At 37.4% G+C, this 21,050-nt stretch overlaps 1 protein-coding gene across 1 annotated transcript in view; it reads right to left on the bottom strand.

Moving 5' to 3' along the window:
- Msp300 (Muscle-specific protein 300 kDa) overlaps window positions 1-21,050 on the bottom strand; it is a 170,090-nt gene that overhangs the window by 21,546 nt on the left and 127,494 nt on the right. The window contains exons 38-41 of the mRNA XM_073082697.1: window positions 9,705-20,981; window positions 8,921-9,121; window positions 8,270-8,448; window positions 7,434-7,560 (exon numbers count right to left, since the gene is read on the bottom strand). Coding sequence (XP_072938798.1) covers window positions 7,434-7,560; window positions 8,270-8,448; window positions 8,921-9,121; window positions 9,705-20,981 — 11,784 coding nt within the window. The remainder of the gene's footprint in view (window positions 1-7,433; window positions 7,561-8,269; window positions 8,449-8,920; window positions 9,122-9,704; window positions 20,982-21,050) is intronic.

Raw genomic sequence — 21,050 nt, forward strand, 5'->3', positions numbered from 1 at the left:
GTACGTTGCGCACTTGTTCAAATGACTAATAATATTTAACTGATAATTTGCCAATGAAACATTGTAATAAATGGTAGAAAATATTCAAGCCTACAGTTAATAGAAAATGCGACAACAACGTTGCGGCACTTAGCAACAATATTAATTTGAAATGACTTTTCCTCCACAGGCACACAAAGTTAAGGAATTTCATAACCGTTGGGTTTTCACATAAGGGGTTAAAAATGAGCGGAAAAATAGCATAATACATCTTATGAGTAGATGTTCTTGCGCTCTCTTTAGTTGCGTCTATTTAATGCAGAATCTTTATAAATTCTAAATTCGCAGTATCGACGTTTTGTAAAGTGTATGACACGACATTATTTCAAATTAATGCAGTGGTAATTCAGCGTACGTAAACATTAATTTTCTATAAGTACATATTAATCTAATTTTGTAAACATTTATTGAAAGAATAACTATGTAACGACGATCACAAGAAAAAAATCATTAGAGATTGTCAAATAAACAATAATTGTTAAATAAACCATAAAATAAAACCAAAAACTTATTAAAAATAATCACAAAATATGACAAGAAAAAAACAGATTTTTAACCGACGTCAAAATGGACGAAGTTCTGTATTCGGCTATGCTTATGTAAGATTTTTTTAATGTTTAAATAGAGAAAATCAAGAGTTCTAAATTTAAAATAAAACGAGTGTGAACAACGACAACTGTAAGTGGTTTTTCGTAGCAGTTGTAAACGGTTTCAGTAGTATATGCCGTGAGTTTAACCACACCACGAAACGCTGTGCGCATAGCCTTAATTCTGCCTAATTACTCCTAAGTAGCTAAGTAGCCGGGCTATGCTGTAACTGTAGTATCCTTATTAGGGCATTAGTATGCTAATCATGTTATTTATGTACTAATAGCTGTCCTTATTATATTATTGTTTGTTTATATAAACGAGGGCAATAAAAGTAAGATATAAGTAATAATGTATGCATATTTCATTCAATATAATATAAGCTTCAAAAATTATCTACGGTTTTTAAAATTTACCAGTTCACATTTAGCCAGGTCGGTGGGTTATGACCTATACTCTTCTTATTCTGACACGAGATTGGTTCGCAGCAGCGGACAATAATTGACGTAATTATAATGAAGTAATTAATTGTATATAATTAATATTTACAATTGAAACAAAAGTGGTAGGAATAAAAAATAGGCCATACAGTATCGATTGAGCGCCTTGAACTAAATTATATCATTGACGACAGATTAAGATGCTTGACAGCCTTGATATAAAAAAACATAAAAATAGTACCTACCTATTAGGTATAAGTTATTTTTTTTATTCAATAAATTACTATACTATACTATAGCAGTGAATTCAGATTTCAGTAGTTTTCACATTATGTTTAGTCCTTATTAGTAAAGAATTTTACTTCTTTGGAATTTCCAGGTAGAGGTATCACAATAACAATCAATTCGATTTTTACTTATAAAATTCAATAAAGATTCAAATATTTTATTTCCCAACTCACCTCTTGCAATGACATGGTCCTATCTCGATAAATCACAATCCTGACAGCTGACACACATTTCTTATCACATCACTATTAAAAACGGCATAATAATATGTCATTTTTGACAACAATATCTTAGTCTCACACTGGCTTTATCCACTGATTTTACACTGCACTGTTCTATATATTCTTAACAATAAGACTGTCTACTATCTAAGAACACTATTTACTAATTTGTTTACCCGTTTATTGTAAATAAATCTAATTATTGCTCGTTAAATAATTATCCTGAGGGAAAATAAATTGATATGTAAATTCGAACAACGATTTAAAAATCGAACCGGCTAATCTTTACCCTACCGTCAATTAAAAAATAAAAACAAAATTGTTTATTCATAGACATCTTCTACCCACGTCTTGTTTGCGAAGGACAAAATCGTAAACTGCCGCGCGGCTATTTCAATTCAATTGTTACTGCATAGTCGACGCAAATATGGAATTGAAAATTTCAAATATGGTACATCATTCATCGGTCGGTCGGGTATCAAGGTCATAATATAAATTTTGAATATCGAATTTTCAATGTCAGAAGAAATACTGAACAAATGGTCCCTGGCAATTTAACCCTACATGTAAATTAATCCTTATTTTAAAATTTAAGTTTTGATCACATCCAAATCTACCGCTTTGTGAGTTGTTTACGAATAACTGTAACCTTAGGAAAATTTTTGTACCACACTTATTAAACGTTTATTTTAAAATGTTAATCATCAAGGTCAGATAGCAGTTGTTATCGTAATCTGTGACAATAAAAATACACCATTAACGCAAGCCATAATTATTGTGCCATTGAAATTATTCTCCGAACAGTTTCGCGGCATGGCGCAATGAAAACTTTTACGAATTTTCGAAAACTGAAAGGAACTAACGATAAGACTGCAAGCATTAGTTTGCTGAAGCAGTGTTAATTCGCGTTCATCGCCGAATTAATCTGAATACATTATGCATACGGTACAAGTTTGTTGCATTCCGAGTCGCCGGTGATGTCACGTGTATATTTTTACACTATAGAAAAAAAACTTGTGATATTTGGCGCGCTATTTGACGTTTCGTTTCTTTATAATCTATGGTTATTTTTTCGTTTGTTGCAAATGCAATACTATTCGAGGTTAAGTTCGAGTTTGTTCGTTTATTTCGCGTGTTTGGTATATTTCGGCTCGGGCTCGTTGTGAGACGTCCCGCGTGGCGGACGTCCGGCGAGCGACTGGCTTGCGGTTGGCTGAACCTTATCAACGCGTTATCACTTAATTAACTCGCAGTATAATTTCGTGTTTTTCGTTTCATTAGGTTGATAGTGCTTGACTTTTTGCAACCTTTAAATTTGGCTACTGAATTAAGCGGTGGGAGTAGGTAATTTAATTTTAATGTTTTATTAAATATTACAGTGATAGCAGTGATGGAAACTCTCACAAACGAAGAGGCCGTGATTCGCATCCCGCAGACACGCACGTACCTACTTACTTTTAAGTTCTTTGCTTATTAGAAGTAAATTATAACTAACTTTACGGGACATAACAGAAAAAAAAAATAACTGGTTGAAGACTATAAAAGACAGTGGATTTTTTTAAGAACAACTCTTGGTTTCATTGTTATTTTCAGCAATCGCCACCACGAACATCACTGCAGGTCATTACCATATTTGTATATGAAGAATATAAGACAATATAAAAATGAATTCAAGGCAAGCAGAAACTATACTAGTAGTTACACTCAGTGATGAAGAAGATTGTTAAAAACTTAACAATTGAAGAACTTTCTTAATTTACGATATCATTCAGAATTTCGGAATCAATAAATTCCGCGCACAAAGCAAGATCCTTGAACGCGCGTATTCTATAAGCATCGGTGATGGCGGCGTGCAATGTTTACCAACGCTCTAAGTTCACACGTCTCAGTTTACACAACGGCTCTGCTAAATACCACCAGGCCAGCCGGTTGCCAAACTATAACATCCTACTTGTGAATGGAAGCTTCTGTATGTATTATGAATTTTCAATTAACAAGGCTATGTATACACAAATGGAGTGAGAAAGAAGCATGCAGTTTCTATATCTGATGGCAAATTTTCCCCTTTTCCTATTTTCTTATTAAGTACCTAATCAACTCCAAATAGAACCCTGTCTAAGGTCAGTCACAGATAAGATGCTACATTTAAAAATAAGTCCAGCAGTACTATTCTGTATTCCGTTCAACAGCAATTGAACCACACACACACACACACATATATAAAACATATCGAACACCCAACAGACTACAACAAGCAATCATTTTAAATTTTAATTAGCTTTATGTATTTTGAGGAATGCATTATTCTATCCCTAGAATCCGCACCCACCCTCAGCCACTACACCACACCCTTTAATTAAGGGTTCTGCTTAAGCAGATAGGTGTGGCGATGGTATTTCTGGTGTCGTGCCGCTCAACAATGATTCCAGAGCCATGCAACATACAATGCGGCCAAATTACAGTTATCTCAGACTTCATCAAAACTGTACTATAACATTATCGTATAGCTATCGTATCGCATATGTTTCGCATTAGTCAAAAATACTGGATGTTAAAGATGATGTTAGGAAAGGAGATTATAGAACAATTAAGATGTAATCAATAAATAAAATATGTATAAAACTTGATTTGTAATAAAAGAGATAAATCTAGATGGAAATTAAAAAAATATGACCCTTGGCACCCATACAACCGTCAATAAGAGTATAGATATACAATACAAGCGCGCAGATGAATAACGCTGTTTACCGGCGGGGCATGACATCAGAGTGCTATAACTGTCGAGTTTGGGAGGAGGACACATTAGGGTTACTAGCTAGACATTAAAAAGGCATGCGATAGAATTTACGGGACAAGTGGAATATAATTTATATGTAAAAAATAAAATTGAATTATGTATGATAAAAGGATTAAGCCCAAGAGATAGGCAGCCCCGTCGACCTACGAATTTTTCCATGTTGATTTTTTTCCCATGCATAGCCAACTGCGGTGATTACAGCAACTCCCCCCGTTTTAGAGGGGGACTTCCAAGGTCTGATCGATAAATGGATAATAGACATGATTTGCAATTTATATGTTTGGTACATACTAAAACAATAAAATGAAAACTGAAGATAAATTTGATAACGTTAAGCTAAATATTTTAAGCTAGAAATTGAACGAAAATCTGAAAACGAGTAAATGTACTAAATTATAATTTCTAGCAACCCTACCACCTTTTCGGTATGGTTAGCCACCTTGAGGAGTTCACAGCCTATTGTACCATCTACCCATCTATCTCGTGCCTAATGACTGACCTTGCTGAATGTGGAAGGCGTTGTGGTGTAGACGATACTTATACGATAGCGAATGACGTCATATTTTAGGTAGAAAACACTATGATGACGGGAGAAGTCATTTTGGGCCTAAAATTGCCTTATGAAAAGTACACAATGATTGTAGAAAATTAGTGGAAGAAGCTTTATATAATATCGGTTTTCCTTATAAGAGTACATACATACATTATAAAGAAGTTACTATTGGAATTAAAATTAACCTAAATAAAAGTAAATAGCAACTATACCAAGAAGGGAAAATACACTTTATTTATATATCAGTTTTCCGTGTCACATGCGAAAGGTCATTTCCAATAGATAACCAGTAACCACGAAGTTCATAACATAAAAATGAGAGCCACAGATGAGCCCTAATAAGGCAAAATATGGTCCATTTAATATATTAACTCGGAACCAACAGCTATGAAAATAAAATGGTAATAAAATTATTAAAACTTCTCCAATTCACTATTTACTAGGACGCTACCGTCATAATCGTCATCATCATAATCATCATCATCATCATCATCTATCAACTGATTGAGAAACTAAAGGCATTGTGTTATCATGATCATCATCATCAATCCTTTGAAACCGTCATCTTATTTCCTTTTAACATCGCATTATTGTTATCTGGGGCGTGTAAAAGGGTAATTGCCCACTCACGTGCCCCGCTGACACAAATATAGGCCGCGACACTGAGAGGGAGATATTTTTACGTCAAAGATAAAGTTGTCACTTAGGCTGGGTGATGATGAGTCAATGGGTCTTTTTGTCCGTCGCGTCGCACGGTCCCCCATTTAGCTAATAATAATAAGTAAGGGCTGTTACAATTATAAAACGGAATACCCAGCAATTTTTTATTTATGATTTGAAAAAGGAATGGAATCTCAGGTTGAATGTTTTGTGTAAAAGTTTCTACAAGAAACATTTGGAGTATGAAGAACTAATGCCTAATGAACTAATTATAAAAAACAATCTATCACTGTTTGATAACAGTTTGATACTGTTGTACCTAAATTGGTATGCATTTGTATAATCAGTACAAAAATAAAAAAATGTTAAAAATAGAGAATTTAATTATTTTATGCTCTTTATTATATTAAATATTTAAATCAAGTCTCCTAGATAAGCCAATCAAAGATGTCTTATTGTTTTTCGCCACTAAGACCCTAAGGACTAGGCATTGGTCCAAATATAAATAATATAACCGGCTTACTAACCCCTGTAAAGCCTAACACATGATCATAAGAAGTATTATTATAACTCTCAGACATATTGGATTAGACTGAGGCAATAACCGTTGAAAAATCGTCAAAAATGGGCTGGCGTACTTCCAAAAAAGAAAACTGCCACTATCCATAGTAACTATTCCCACAGACCGTAGCAGACACGAGGACAATATATAATACCTAATTGCAGTTGTAACACGAAATGCGCCAAGTGGGAGCGTCGACCGCGGGGCGTGGCCGCGCGTTGACACATGTATGTGACTCATTCACGTTTTTTATTTACACTTACAGTAAAGGCACCTTCGTGTAACTATGTATATAAACGTTATGTATACGACCAGTTTCAATAAATATTGTAATGTAGAGTGACGACTTCTGGTAATTGTTTCTAGCTTGCACTTTATTCAGAAAAAGTCAGACGCAAATTGAAATGGATTTGGTGTTTTTTTTTTCGAATAATAAGTACATTTATAAACAATTTTGATGATCTGAAGATTAGAACGCTATGCTGCTTTGTATACTTGTTCTATGTATAATGTACATATTATGAGTGTATTCAGTTATCGGTATTAAATATACAGAGCCGTATAAAACCTATATCCTTATAAGTAACATTGGTCTAAAATTCAGAATGAGTAATCCCTTGTCTACTTAAATGCATAATAAGTTAAACAATTACAAAGACTGTATTAAGTTTTTTCGTATTTCACAGGAAGTAATTTTTCACACACCGCTCTTTTAAAGTTACAATGACGCAAGTGTAAAAGATCGTCAACCTGCTTTACGTACCATAACACTTAAAAACCTAATGCAAAGTTGACTCTAGTGTATTTACAGTAAAATTTTCTAGGTGAATAAAGTCTAAAAAAATTAAGACGAGTATTTTATGTAATATACTTTATATTTTAATAACACTAAATTATTTCCCTTTTGTATTTTTTGGCAAGTTATTTAAATGTAATGCTCACAGCGACTTTTCGTTATTATCAAGTCCTGGTGGAGAATGCTATTAGACATTAAATTTTCCTTTTCTAACCATAAGGTTTACAATAAAGATTTAATAACTAAATGCATAATAATTGACACCGAACAGTACATTTACACATTATATGCAATTTTTGATTGAAAAGGGAATTTTAAGCAAATTACTTCACTCAAACGCATTTTTCTCTAGTGCATGGTACACTTATATCATAGTATTTCTACAGGTAACGAGGTACGATTAAATCAGCTATTCATTTCTATGTACGTTTCTTCGTAGCATAAGGTTTCACATTATCAACTTAGAGTTCTTATAAGCTAGGTACTAACCTCAGCAGTCTGCGCAGCGTCCTCCGGCCGCAGCACATGCAGCCGCGCCTCCTGGTTGGCGGCGAAGGAGCGCACCGCCGCCGCCGCGTCGCGGTAACGGCTCCACAGCTCCACCGCCTTGTTGTATCTGCACACGAGCAAATATTCAATAACTTGGAAGACGATAGAGGTTCTTCGTTTTTTACATTTTTAAATATTGTTTGGTATACACGAGGTGTTAGATATTACATGTTTGCTGTGTGTTTTATGTAGAGTCGGCGGGCAGGTGACCATATCTATATCGATTGAGATGTAATATAAAATCTATCTATCTTTATTTGTTTTACAAAGGGTAATCTCCCAGTCATGCTCGAGAAGTGGCAGTCTTAGTTCGTAGCTAGTATAAAAATGTGCAAAACGTAGACAATAAGTTTTGTTTAGTTATTGTGATATCGTGATTTATGAACATGTGGCGCCATCTCTTGACGAGTTGTCAGAAATCGCAACATATGCTTGCCTATATGTGTGATATACTAGTAATAGTGTAGTGGATAGTTTCTCGTGCCACCGAAATTACTATATTTAAGAATTATTTGTTTTCAAATATAGATGAAAAGAAAGTTTTTCTGTTGGAAATTTGAATAGCAAATATGTGAAATGAAAATTTGTTATTACTGTCACTTTGTGAAAATACAGTCCGGAACAGACTGCTGTTCTATCTTTCACGCGCCTTTGAATGTATATGTGTGTTTACTTATGTACGTGTATATACCTATGTGTGAGTGTGTGTGGTGTGTGTGGTGTGTGTGTGTGTGTGTGTGTGTGTGTGTGTGTGTGTGTAGACATCATCAACGAACTTGTCGCAGAGCTGCGCGAGGTTGGCGCACGTGTGCTCGTACGCGGCGGCGGCGGCGTCGAGGTCGCGGCGCAGCTCGGCCGCCACGCCCGCCTCCACGCTCGCCTCCAGCGGCGCCGCGGCCGCGCGGAGTTCGCCGACCAGCTCGCCGTTGCGGCGTGACAGCGACTCGCTGAGCGTCTGTGGGGGTATGTGCTCGTTAGGATTGCTAGAGTTCTGGTAGCTTGTACAAATTGTTAATAAAGGTTTTCTTGCTACGTTTTCTTACAGTGGAAATTAGCAGGACTTACTTTACTTCTAAAACAATAAATGCCACTGTAGCACAGAATCTTTAGGACGTAGTTGGTTCAGAATATTGTAACGGACGATTATACGTTAAAGTCACTATTGCAAATTTAAAATAAAAAACGTCCTTTTTGTATTATTGAATGGATTAACACCACCGCAACACAAATAAGTCAAAGATAATTTTATGAAATGTTTCAATTCAATCCTAAGAAACTATAACTTAATTAACACACAAAGGCAAATAATATTTTCTTTTTCTTTATAAGTATCAAATTTGAAACATCCAGTGTAGTAGAATTGTTTTGTACACTGTGGACTGTAACCACTCACCTATACTGTCTTTAATCTTATAATAGTAACTGACCTCAAGTTTCTCGGTGGCCTTCAGCAGGCGGTCGTAGTCGACCTGTCCCTGGACGGTGAGCAGCTCCACCATGTAGTCGACCTCGCGCACGGCGCCCTGCACCAGCTCCAGCTGCCGCTCGAAGCGCCGCCACAGCTGCAGCCGCCCGCGCAGCCGCGCACAAAGCTCATTGCACGCCGTCTCCAGCTCCGCGTGGCTCTCCTAGGGAATACAGTGTATTGTAAATACTTGTTTGTATTGCTGGAATCGATAGATCTAGTGATAGCCTAGTGGTTAAGAGACTCCCCCTCTCAATCGACGGGTCCGAGGTTCAAATCCCAGGCCAACCTCTGATTTTTCCAAGTTATGTGCCAATACGCCCTTGACCAGCGCGGTGTACTATGGCCTAGTCCTTCTCATTATGAGAGGAGACGCGTGCCCAGCAATGGGACGGTAATGGGTTGATGATGATTTCTGGAATCATATTTGTGATTATAGATATATGGGCTCAAGCAGCTTATATCTTTTGTCAAATAAATATACGTTATAAATCCTTTCATTTATTATGTCATGTGTTTATCCCAATCATATACTGATTTTTCCACTTTAGAATTAACTGTGTCGTGGATGACACGAACACAGAGATAACTACACAAACATTCAAATTAATTATTATTTTTGTATATATTGTTGTCTTTTGTATTTTTTTATATTCTATTTATAATTTCTTTTATCGAAATGAAAGGAAATTATTCTAGTAGAATTCTTACGGAAGTATAACATTAAAAATTTACAAGAAACTTACCTGCAAAGCAGATATATCCTTCTCCACGCCCGTAGGAGAAACGCAGACGCGGAGACTGATTGGTAGTGTGTGTAGCGCTTGTCTCAGGGCGAGGATGTCGCGCCACTGCGACGCCAGGTCCTCCAGCAGCCTGTTGCATGTCTCCGCGGCGCGCTCCACCACGTCGCTGCCGAGGCGCTCGGCCGCCTCGCACTCCTCCAGCGTTAGTCGAGCGCGACGTTGACTCTTCTGGCAGCGCACTATGCCGGCCTGCACTTGCACGATCTTCTCCTTCAACAGCAGGCTTCGTTCGAGTTCTTCTGCCATCAAATCGTATAATATACCCGACTGCGTCAAAAGAGCCCCCAAGCGGTCGGACTCGGCGGTGGGTAGCAAGCTGAGACGACCTAGCTCATTCTGTATCCTGTCGATCCGTCCCGTCATTACTTGTAGTCTTTCAATGTAAAGGTTGAGCTCATCTTCATTCTTGATTACCCCCTTCAGACCGTCTAATGCGGTGCGAAGTTCTCTTAATTCCTCTTCAAGTATGTTTAATTTTTCTCCTGACGACACGTCGCGGTCTGAAATATTTTGTATCGCCGTGGAGTGTATGTTGCCAATGCGGTCGGACAAATCACGCCATTTGTCTTCAATTTTGGAGAAAAATTGTCGCTGAACCATTTCATCCGATATAGGAAGGATTTCTAATGCTTTTTCAAATTGGACACCAGACTCGTTCTTTAAGTTGTTGTGCATTTCATGTTGAGCCTTTAATTCCCAGAAACGTCTTAAATTACTTGTAGTTGTAATGTTTTCCGGTGTGATATGTTCTAATTCCCTATTAGCTAGTTTCATCCAACCCTCGATTCTGTCAATTAAAAGGTCGTATGTTAGCCAGTTTTCTCTAAACGCCGTCAGACGTGTTAGTCTCGAGTCTACATCGTCCTGAAGTTTCAGTAACGTATCAAGAGCTTTAGAACACTCCGCTTCGAGACCTGAACACACAATAAGATTTTGAAGGCCTTCTGTTATGGATAATAAGCGAAGCATTTTGGCGTAGTGATGTGAAACATCGAGACTAATTGATTGATACAAATTAATGTACTGCTCATGATCCATAGATGTTACATTAGTTAGATCGGGAATCCTCTGTTGGGCGACACTTAGCCATTGTTGTTCTTCCTTCATGCCATTATTTAGCACGCCCCATCTGGATGCCGCCAGCGTCATTTGTTGCGCTCGACCTGCAGCTCTGTCTATAATTGTTGTAGCCCTGTCATGAAGCGAAGTATGAAGAGCAGAATATTGTGCTCTTGTCTCATAGTCTAAATTATCTTCCAAAGATTCCAGGATTGCTCTGCAGTGGCTTAAGTTTACGAAGAATTTTCTGTGTTTCTGTATTTCTTCATGGAGGTGGTCCAAATTAGATACTATGATTTTTCCATCTAATAAAGCTTCAGCCACCTCCGTAATCTGTCCGAAGTCCTGTAGCGTTTGTTCGTATTCTTCAGCCAATGAACTCAGTTGCATAACGCGATCCCTTTCTAGATTGATGGAGCGTTCGATTTGTTTAGTATCATCATCGCTCTCAAATAAGTATTTGGGGCACTCTATCTTAGGATTGGACTCAAGAAGAATTCTATATCTTCTAAACAATTTCTTAACGGTGTCGGAATGATCAGCATTTTCGGATTCGAGTTTATCAAGGGTATCAAGCTTTTGATGAGCCGGCATTTCTGTTAGTATTAAATCATCCAATGTGCTTTTCACTTTTTCTATGGATTGGTGTAATATCTTCACGTCGTCCAAAAACTTCACCCAATCCGACTGAACTTCCTTTACTTTTACTGAGCTTTGATTACTCAAAGTATTAACTGCGGTCACCTGCCGCGTTAATGTCTCAATCAAAGTAATAATCTCTTCGTTCACCTCAGTGACATAAATGATTTCTTTTAGATTTTGAACGTAGCTTTCCAATGCCTTCAGCTTCATTGTTTCGTCTATGGGCTTACCACCAGAAACAACATCTCTTTGAATTTTGTACTGAATCTCTTCCAACCATATAGAAATTGTCTCAATGACAATTATAATACTTTTTTCAACTTTCTGTGGATCATTATGTGCTAGAGCCTTCTTGACTTCATCCAGTTCTTTGTTAACGACAAGATCGTATGATTTTTCCACAGAAGGTTCCATAAGGGCTACAGTCATGGTATCATCTGGTCTAATTTTGGGAGCATCTGAAATGGATTGCGTCCGTTTTTCAAGAGTGTCAATTAATTTCGCTTTCCCCGTTTTAGATACAATAGTTTTGCTTGGTGATGGTGATTTAGACTTAGATCTTTGAACAACATCGGAATATGTTGGTTTATGTTGAGCGATCGCCTTATCTTGTCTTGTTGGTAGGATAGGACTTGCCAAGTGAGAAATACCTTCGTCTATTGAAGATGTGTCCTTACTGGATACATCCTCACTTGTGGGCGTTACTGAAATAGACAACTCAGCATTGATAGGATCTGAAAGACTTCCTAGAGATTGTAAAGGCGAATCTGGCTTTTTCTTATGTTTTCTTTTCTTTGGCCTGTGCTTATCACCCAATATGGACTGAGGGGACTCTTGCGCCTGGCGTTCCATATCGATGAAATCTGTAGTAGCTTGTGGAATGGAAATTTGAGCTCTTAAATGTACTTCATAAGGCTCGTCTGTAGATGTTGATATTGAGTCTTCCGAGTAAACCCTAGGAGATGTTTGTTGGGTGTTATCGATAGTAGACACAAATTGTTTAGTAGTACTAGGTTCGGGAGTGATAACTGTTTCTTCTAAATAAACTCTTGGTGAAGTCTGTTGTGAACCATCGATAGTAAAGATATCTCGTTGTGTAGCTTCTAATGCAGGAACAGGCGCTGGAGCCTCTTCCCTTGGAGTAGTTTGCTGAGTTCTATCAACAGTAACGATTTCTTTTTTAGGTTCCGCTTCTGGTTCCCGTGGGTGTATTTCGGGGAATGGCCTAGGCGATGTTTGTTGAGAGCTATCAGTCGTAACTATTTCTTTCTTAACGAGGTCTAGTTCCATAGGTGGTTTAGATTCTTGTGTAATATCAATTTTGTCTGGCTTTTGTTCTGCCGTCAAATCTGGCTGGTCTGACTGAGTGGATGTGCTTACAAGAGGAACTTCAGGAGTTTGTATACTGATCTCGGTTACTTCTTTTTCCTTAACGGGTGAAGTAGATGTCTCTTGATCAACAATCTCATGTATTATCGTTTGCATATCGGTGTCACTCGTCTCTATTACAATTTCAGTGCTCTTTTCATCTTTCTGTACTTGAGGCAGAGGTGAAGTTTGCATTTCACGAGACTCGGTTATAACTTCGTGTACTTCCTTCTTAGAATCGTCCTCGGGAGTTGACGTTTGTGAGAATTTCTCATCTGGTACAGTAATATCTCTAGGTATCACTTGAGTGGTAGCTTCAGCCTGTGTGATTTGTTCTGGCGATTCTGTCCTACTAGTTTGTATTTGAGAGTCTGATAATTCCACTTTTTCCACAACTGTAACTTCTTCCGATGTCTGTGTGTGGACTTCCTTGTCCTCTACCGGTGAAGTTTGAATTATTATTTCACTAACGGGAGTAGGGGATGTTTGCAATTCGCTGTCAGTCAGCTCTGGCTTAACAAAATCTGGTTTTTCGTGTTTTTCAGACTCCTTTACCTCCGGCGATGTTTGTATCGAGTATTCTTGGGTTAAGATCTCTTCCACTACAGGAATAGGGTACGTTACCGTTGTAGAAACTTCTTTTTCAATTACTTCAGGACTGCTTCCGATGCATTCTTCTACAACTTTAACAGTACTAATATCGGACGTTTCACTGATCGTGTGATAGGATTCATCTTGAGGTGACGTTGCGATAATTTCGTGACCCATTTTTGGACTTTCAGGCTTAATTTCTGGTTCCGTTAAGGGAGCGTCGTCAGTAGGTAATGGTTTCTTTTTCCCTCTTCTACCCTTGCTTTTTTTCTGTTTTTGTGGTTCTATCATTTCAACGGGGGAGGTAACAGTTGTATCATCTTCGGTAGTGGTTTGTTTCGGGTACTCCGTTTCTTCGCTAACGCCGGGTGGTTTTCGCTTCTTTTGTTTTTTCTGTTTGTCGGGAGTAGAAATTGGACCTAAAGAAACATCTTCGGGTTCATAACCTTGTTCTTCAACTGTTTGTTCCGAATCTATGATCGATGAAATTGTTTCAATTTCTTTTTCTTCGACTGCTGGTTCTAGAAAGTCAGATGTAGGCTTAGGAGATTCCATTGGCGGTGATTTAGGCAACTCTACATAGTGACTTAGAGAAGAACTACCCGTATCTAAAACACTCCTCTCTGTTTCTGTATGAGATTCGCTTTCTACAGAATCGCTACCTTCAGATGGACGCTTAGGCTTCTTTCTCCTTTTGCTACGTTTTTGATCACTTACCAGTTCTTCTTTAGGTGGTTTAATTGTTGGTTCATCTTCCTTAGGGATTTCCACCTTCGATGGTTTAGGGTATTCTTTTGTAATCACCACTTCAGCTGGTAGGTGAACATCAATGTCTTTCTTGAGAATTGATGGTTCACTAGTAGAGGTGGCCTCTTCAAACTTGATGTCTAATTGAACTTTGGGCTCAGATTTTTTACTTTCATCATGTTTAGTGAGAGACAAAGAAATTTCCGTTGTTTGCGGTAGTTTTTCAGGTAACATTTCTTTGATTAACGAGGTATCGACTTTCTTGTCAACTGGAGGTTGTTTTGGTTGGTCTTTACGTAAATGTGTGTCATGCCTCTCTGACTCAATAAACATATTAATGTCATATTTAGTATCAGGTTTCTCAACATCTTGTGATTTCTTTTCGACAAATTCCGAGGGCATAAGTTCAGTCTTGGGCAATGGTTTATCACTTTCCACAAGTTTATCAACACTTTCAGTTGAAGTTTGAGGAATTTTCTCAAATTGTTCTACATACGACAATTCAGGAGATTTCGGGGCTTCAGTGATGTATGTTTCCGTTAGTACTGTGCCTGTTTGGACTGGTTCTACCCATACCGTCGATTGAGGCGGAGGTTCCTGTAATACTAACTTATGTACAGGTTGTTTATCATCCACCTTTGGCTCAATATCTTTACGGGTTTCAGTATGTTTTGATACATGTACGGGTTCCTGATGTGTAAAAGCTTCTTGCATTATTAATTCTTTCGTCAGGTCCACAATACCCTTTTGGGGCGTTACTGTGGGTTCAGTGAAATTAGATCTAATTACATCATCCATTGATACAGTGTCAACGACAGTTTCTAGTGTCTCTTGCGCAATAACTTGTGCGTCATCAGGTTTTTCCAATGTTAATTCTAAAGGTTTTTCAGCAAGTATTGGATCGGTAGGTGTTTCTTTTTCGAGTATTTGTAATGACGTCTCGATTTCTTCTTGCTGTAATTTTTCAGGGATCTTATTAGTGTCAACTTCTTCCAAATGTTCAACAAACTCTAATTTTCTTTGTTCAGTGGGTGTTTCAGATACTGATTTTTCAACTTGGACGTAACCCTCTTGAGTTATCAACTCCTGGGTAATTTCACACACATCTAATGGAATTTGATAATTAGGTTTTTCAGCAGAAGTTGGTTTGTCAACCATTTCAAATTCAGGCAATTCGTCTTTCTGTATATTTTTAGGTTCCTCTTTGTCCGTGTATTTAGGTTCCAATTGTAAGGATGCTTTAACATCATCGGAAATCTTGATATCCTTAGCTATTATATGAGCTTTTAGGTCATGCTCTTTTGGCGATCCAGTTTTCCTATCTTTCTTTGTATCAGGTTCTTTTGTTTTTAATTCAACAGATGTGGGCTGTGAAATTTCTGGTTTAATTTCAATTGTTTCCGTTACTTTTGTAGATTCGTCATGTTCTTTTACTGGTGTTACTGGCACATCTAACACAATTGCATCTTCTGTTTCTTTTATAGAGGGTTTCTTAATTATTTGCTCCAAGGAAACTTTTTCTTGTTCGATCATCATCTTAGTCAAATCAATCAAATTCTCGGGTTTTTCACTGACTTGAGTTTCAGTAACGTGAGTAATTTCTGGTTTCGAAATCTTAACATCAATCTCAGCTGTAACTGTCGAGTCAGGGATGTATTCGTCGCCTGGTTCTTCCACAATTTGCTCAGTCACGTGTTCCTTTCCATCAATTATCTGAACTTGACGAATAATTCTTATACGTTTTGTTTTAATCCCTTGTTCTTGTAGAACATGTGTCATTGGCTCGTTCTCAATAACTTCCACTTCTTCTGGTTCCTCTATCACCTCTTCGGTTACATGCTCTTTACCATCAATTATTTGAATATGTTTAATTATTCGTCGTCGTATTCTAGTAATCGTTCTTGTTACTTTATGTGTCACAGTTGTAGACAAGTCTGTTACGGGTATATCTTCAGTTATAATGATTATTCTATCTTCAGGCTCTTGAACTTCATATGTCTCTTCAATGGGATGCTGAGAAATATCACTTTCAATCGTTTTTCCCAGTAATGTAAGAGACTCCTTATCGCCAAATGTGTATGAAGTTGGGCTTTCTTTTTCCGTGATTATTACTTCGGTATCACTTTTACCATTTTCTGTGGGACGCTTTACGTCTTTGGGACTTTCGATTATAGGTTCGTCGAATTTGTCGGTCTCTTCAATTGCTTCTTTCGGTGTTACTGGCGAATCTTTTGCAACTGGTTTTTCTTCTTTTTCAGACACGACAGGTGCACCTTTTTTAACTTTAGGGTCTTTTTTAGATTTTTTGTCACGTTTCTCTTTTGACTTCGTTTTAGACTTAATAAAGTCACTAAACTCTTTAATTAAGCCCGGTCTCTTAGGTTTATCAATAGTTTTTTCTTCCGATGTTTCTGTACTGGGCGTTCCTTCTTTCTTTTTTACATCTGGCACTTGATGAGAAACGCTTTCACTTGCAAGGAAGTTCATTGTATCTTCAATAGCTGTACTTACTTTAGTCTCACTTACAGGTAAAATTTCTGTCGCCTGTGATGTGGAAACCAGTTCTTCGGTAGGGTAATAGGATTTCACCTCCTCAAGGATTTGCTGTTCAGGAGTAACATCAGCAATCAATGGTTTTAAGTCAGGGATTCCAATTATAGGTTCTAACATAATTTTACTATCATAATCTTCCACGGCTTTTGGAAGTTCTTTTAATTTCGGTTCCACTGGTTCTTTAATGCAGGGTAGTTTTACAGTTTCAACAAGGGTTTCATGTTCTACGACATTGTCTTTTATCGAAGGACTAGTAGCTTGAGTTGAAATCACTTCTTTAATAGGTAATTTAGAAATAACAGTGTGATCTATTTCACTACCTATTAAACTCTTGGTTATGTCAATCATCGATACGTCCTTTGTAGGGGATGTAACATCAGCTTCAAGAACGTTTGGCTCTGTAATCACAGTTGCCTCCGGTTCAACAGTAGACACATGTTCAACTGTTTTATCAAGACATTTTGTAACGGTTATTTCAATTGTAGAAGACTCTTCTTTACTAGCTTCAATTGTTGCTGGTTTGTCAGTAACTTCTTTCTTTGTAGCATCTACTGAGTATTTCTCAGAGCTAGTAATATCGACAACTTGTTTTTGAGGAATTTCAGGAGATTTATCTTTAATGGTTAATTCAATTTTTTCTTCCGGAATTTTAGCGGGTTTCTTAGTCTCGCTCTCTTTAACGATTTCTTCCTTTTTAGGCAAACTTGGTGGAATTTTGGATATAGTGGAATGAATTATTTCTGTTCCAAGTAAAGCCTTAGTTATGTCGAGAACACTGTCTTTTTGAGGCTTTTCTTCCACAGTTACGGGAGCTTCCTCAATTTTGACCGGTTCCTGAATAACCATTTTATCTTCTGGGATTTTGCTCTTCAGTTCTTTTTCGGCGACCTCTGTCTTTTTAAGAGGGCTGTCTTCAAGAGATTTTTCTACAGGTTCTTTACTAACCATTTTATCTTCGGATGTAACCCTCTCTGATACTTCTGTAGAAACTACTTCTACAGACTCTTTTCTGATTTTATCTATTTTTTTAGAACTTGCTGTATCAACAGATTGTATTTGTGGAATGTTGGATGGTTTCTCGCTTTCAGATTTTTGCGGTTTTTCAACAGATTCAATTGGTTTCTTAGTATCACTTTCATCAGTAGGTTCTACTTTTTTAGATACAGTGGCGGGAATTTTAGAAATGGTAGAATGAGTAATTTCTGTACCAATTAAAGTCTTCGTTATGTCAAGGAGGTCCTTTCGTTGTTTTTCCATTTCAGTTACAGAAGGTTCCTCAATTTTGACAGACTCCTTGTCAATTTCATCAACTGGGGCTTGTGGTTCTGTTTTGTCTTCTGCAATTACTTTCACAGAATCTTTTTTGATGTCATCGAGTATTTGAGGTTTTACTGTATCGTCAGTTATTTGTTGTGGTACGTCTGGTGATTTTACCTCTTTAATTAGTTCTACCTTTTTTACAGGTTCCTCGACTTGTTTCGTACTAATGCTCTGTGTAATAGGTTCTTCTGTTTTCAGCACACTCCTAGGAATAGTAGAATGACTTATCTCTGTTCCTATTAGAGTTTTAGTGATATCAACAATACTGTCTGATTTTCTTACATCCGCAGTTGTCACTAATTCTTCAAACATATATTTTTCTTCTGGTGTTTCACTTTTAGGTAGTTTTACGTCAATATCTGTCGCAGAATCAACTTGATCAGAAGGTCCTATTACAACTTTTTTGATAAAAGTAATAACATCTTTTTTATCATCACTTTCTGCAACTTCAATTGGCTTTCCTTCACTCTTTTCTACACCTGAAATTTTAATAGTTGTAATCTGAGAGATTTGACTTTCTTCAGGTGTCTTCACTTTCGTTTCAACTTGTCTATTCTTATCAGTTACTCTCATAACATCACTATCAACGACATGCGGTACAGTGGAATCCTTATCACTACTGATGATATGTATCGTACCATCAGTTACTTTCTGTTGTTCTAATAAAGTATCATCGTTGTCAATCTTCGGTTCGTCATCTGGTTCTTCCACTATTTGTTCTGTTACGTGCTCACGTCCATCAATTATTTGTACATGACGTATGATCTTAATCCGTTTTGTTTTCATTCCCTGTTGGATTGATTGCGAAACCTGGGGTTCTTCTTCAATGATTTCTACATCATCTGGTTCTTCAATAACCTCTTCTGTAACATGTTCCTTGCCGTCGATAATTTGTATATGTCTGATGACGCGTTTTCTTGTTCTAGTGATTTTTCTTGACACTTTTTGTATAACAGTGTTAACCTTCTTTGACGATGATTCTATAGTTGAAACACCTCCAGTGATATAAGTCATTTGTCCTTCGTGAGGTTCTTGTACCTGATACCCGGGTTCAAAAACAATCTCCTGTGATCCTGATGGCAGTTCTTTAATGGTTTCTGAGATTGAGACAGTTCGTTCAGGGGTTGATTCTTTCAGGACTACATATGATCCATCACTTTCTTTCTGTATGAATTCTTTCATTAAATTTGTGAGTTCCTTATCTGGTAATGAGTCTTTTGGATCAATTTCTTCTTTTGATACGTCTTTCGAAATGTTTGAAGTATCATCGGGTTTGTCGGCTTGTGAGTCCTCAAGGCCTTTTTCATGTCCAGGATCTTTATCTGGTTTACCACCCTTATCATCGGAGTCATCGACCTCCTCAAACTGAACCCCACCTTCCTTAATATTAATCGATACTCGTGGTATTTGTTCCTCAAATACTTCGACATTATCCGGTTCCTCCACAACCTCTTCCGTGACATGCTCCTTTCCGTCTATGATAACCACTCGCCTAATTATGCGCCGCCTTGTCTTTACTATTCTTTTAGTCACTTGTTGAACCACAGCGGTTACACTTGAAGATGAAGTTTGAATTTGAGGTTCTATCTCACCTTTCGCTATCTGAAGAATTTCATCAGGTTTCATATCTTCACTTATTGTTATAATCCTATCCGGTTTCGAAGTAAATTCTTCAATAGTCACTTCACTTCCGGGAATACCTGATATAACTTGGCCTCCGTAAGTTTGATACTGAACGTGTTGAACCCCACCGTCGTCAATGTTGGTCGACGTTGTGCCTTTATCCTCCTGCAATGTTATTTGAGAAAAGGATTGTTCAGGTGGAAAATCACCTGAAAGTATTTGCGATCGTTGTTGTTGGGTGTGAACCGTCTGTTGTCTTGTTACTAACGTTTTTCTTATTTTCTTAACAAAAATTCTCTTTCTTCCTTTAGCGTCAACAACTACCTCGGTAATCGTTTCATCGGGTTCGACCATCACAGTTTCGAATGATTGCGGTAAACTGTGTGTTATATTTAACTGAGTATCTTTACGTTCATTGTCATCTTCGTATTTTGCGTCTACCTGTAATGTCTGCTCGTCAATTTGTTGGCTTCTAATAACTGGACGACTACAAATTTCGATCGTTTCATGTCCATCCGAGATAGTTTGTCTCACTTGAATGTTTTCTAACACTTCTCCTTCCTGTGATACTTGTTCACTAGTTTGTACTTCAACTTCCTGAGGAGGAGCACATGTTATAGATACATCATGTGTAGTTTTAATATCAGGTTGGCATATCACAGATTTGTCAGCCATAGAAGGCGGTTCAGACATTAAGCTTTTGCCTGTTTGAGTTTCAATTGTAAAGTTGGTAGGTGGTTTTTCTTTAATTTCTTTTGTAGCTTTAATGTCTTTCACCTCAGGAAGTACACTAGGTTCAGTCTCGGTGGGAACCTTCTGTACAACTGTTTCTTCAATTTTAATTTCTCTCTTTACAAATTCGCTATCTCTAGGCGTCACTACTTCCTCGGGCATCGAGGTAGAGTCGATAGTTCTATCAGTTTGTGAAACATCATCTTCCACCTCTTCGGGTGCAGCAGATGTCATTTGAATCAATATATTTGACAACCTTTCTATTTCTACCATGACTAGTCTCCCCGTTTCATTTAAAGTTCTTCCAATAACATTGAATTTGTCCAATATCCATTGACTAGATTCGTCTTGATTTATCACAGTTATAGAATTTAATATCATTTCGTACTCTTCGTACTTACTTATGTAGCGCTCGTAGATTTCTATGTACCTGAGAATATTCTCTACAGTGAGAACATTCGATTGATTTGTAGATTCTTTCAGATCACCATTAATTGTGTCAAGCCAGAGTTCGAGTTTGCCAATTTTTTCTTTTTGCTCCTCAATTTCCCTAGCTTGATTCGCCTGTTGTTCTATGGCGTCCTGGAAATATGCACAGACATTGATAAAAAAGGCAATTAATAATTGATAATAATTGGCGTACAATGATTG

The sequence above is a fragment of the Epargyreus clarus genome, unplaced genomic scaffold (assembly GCF_041222505.1).
Source record: "Epargyreus clarus isolate Ecla_fem2 unplaced genomic scaffold, WU_Ecla_fem_2.2 ptg000018l, whole genome shotgun sequence".
Classification (NCBI taxonomy): Eukaryota; Metazoa; Arthropoda; class Insecta; order Lepidoptera; family Hesperiidae; genus Epargyreus; species Epargyreus clarus.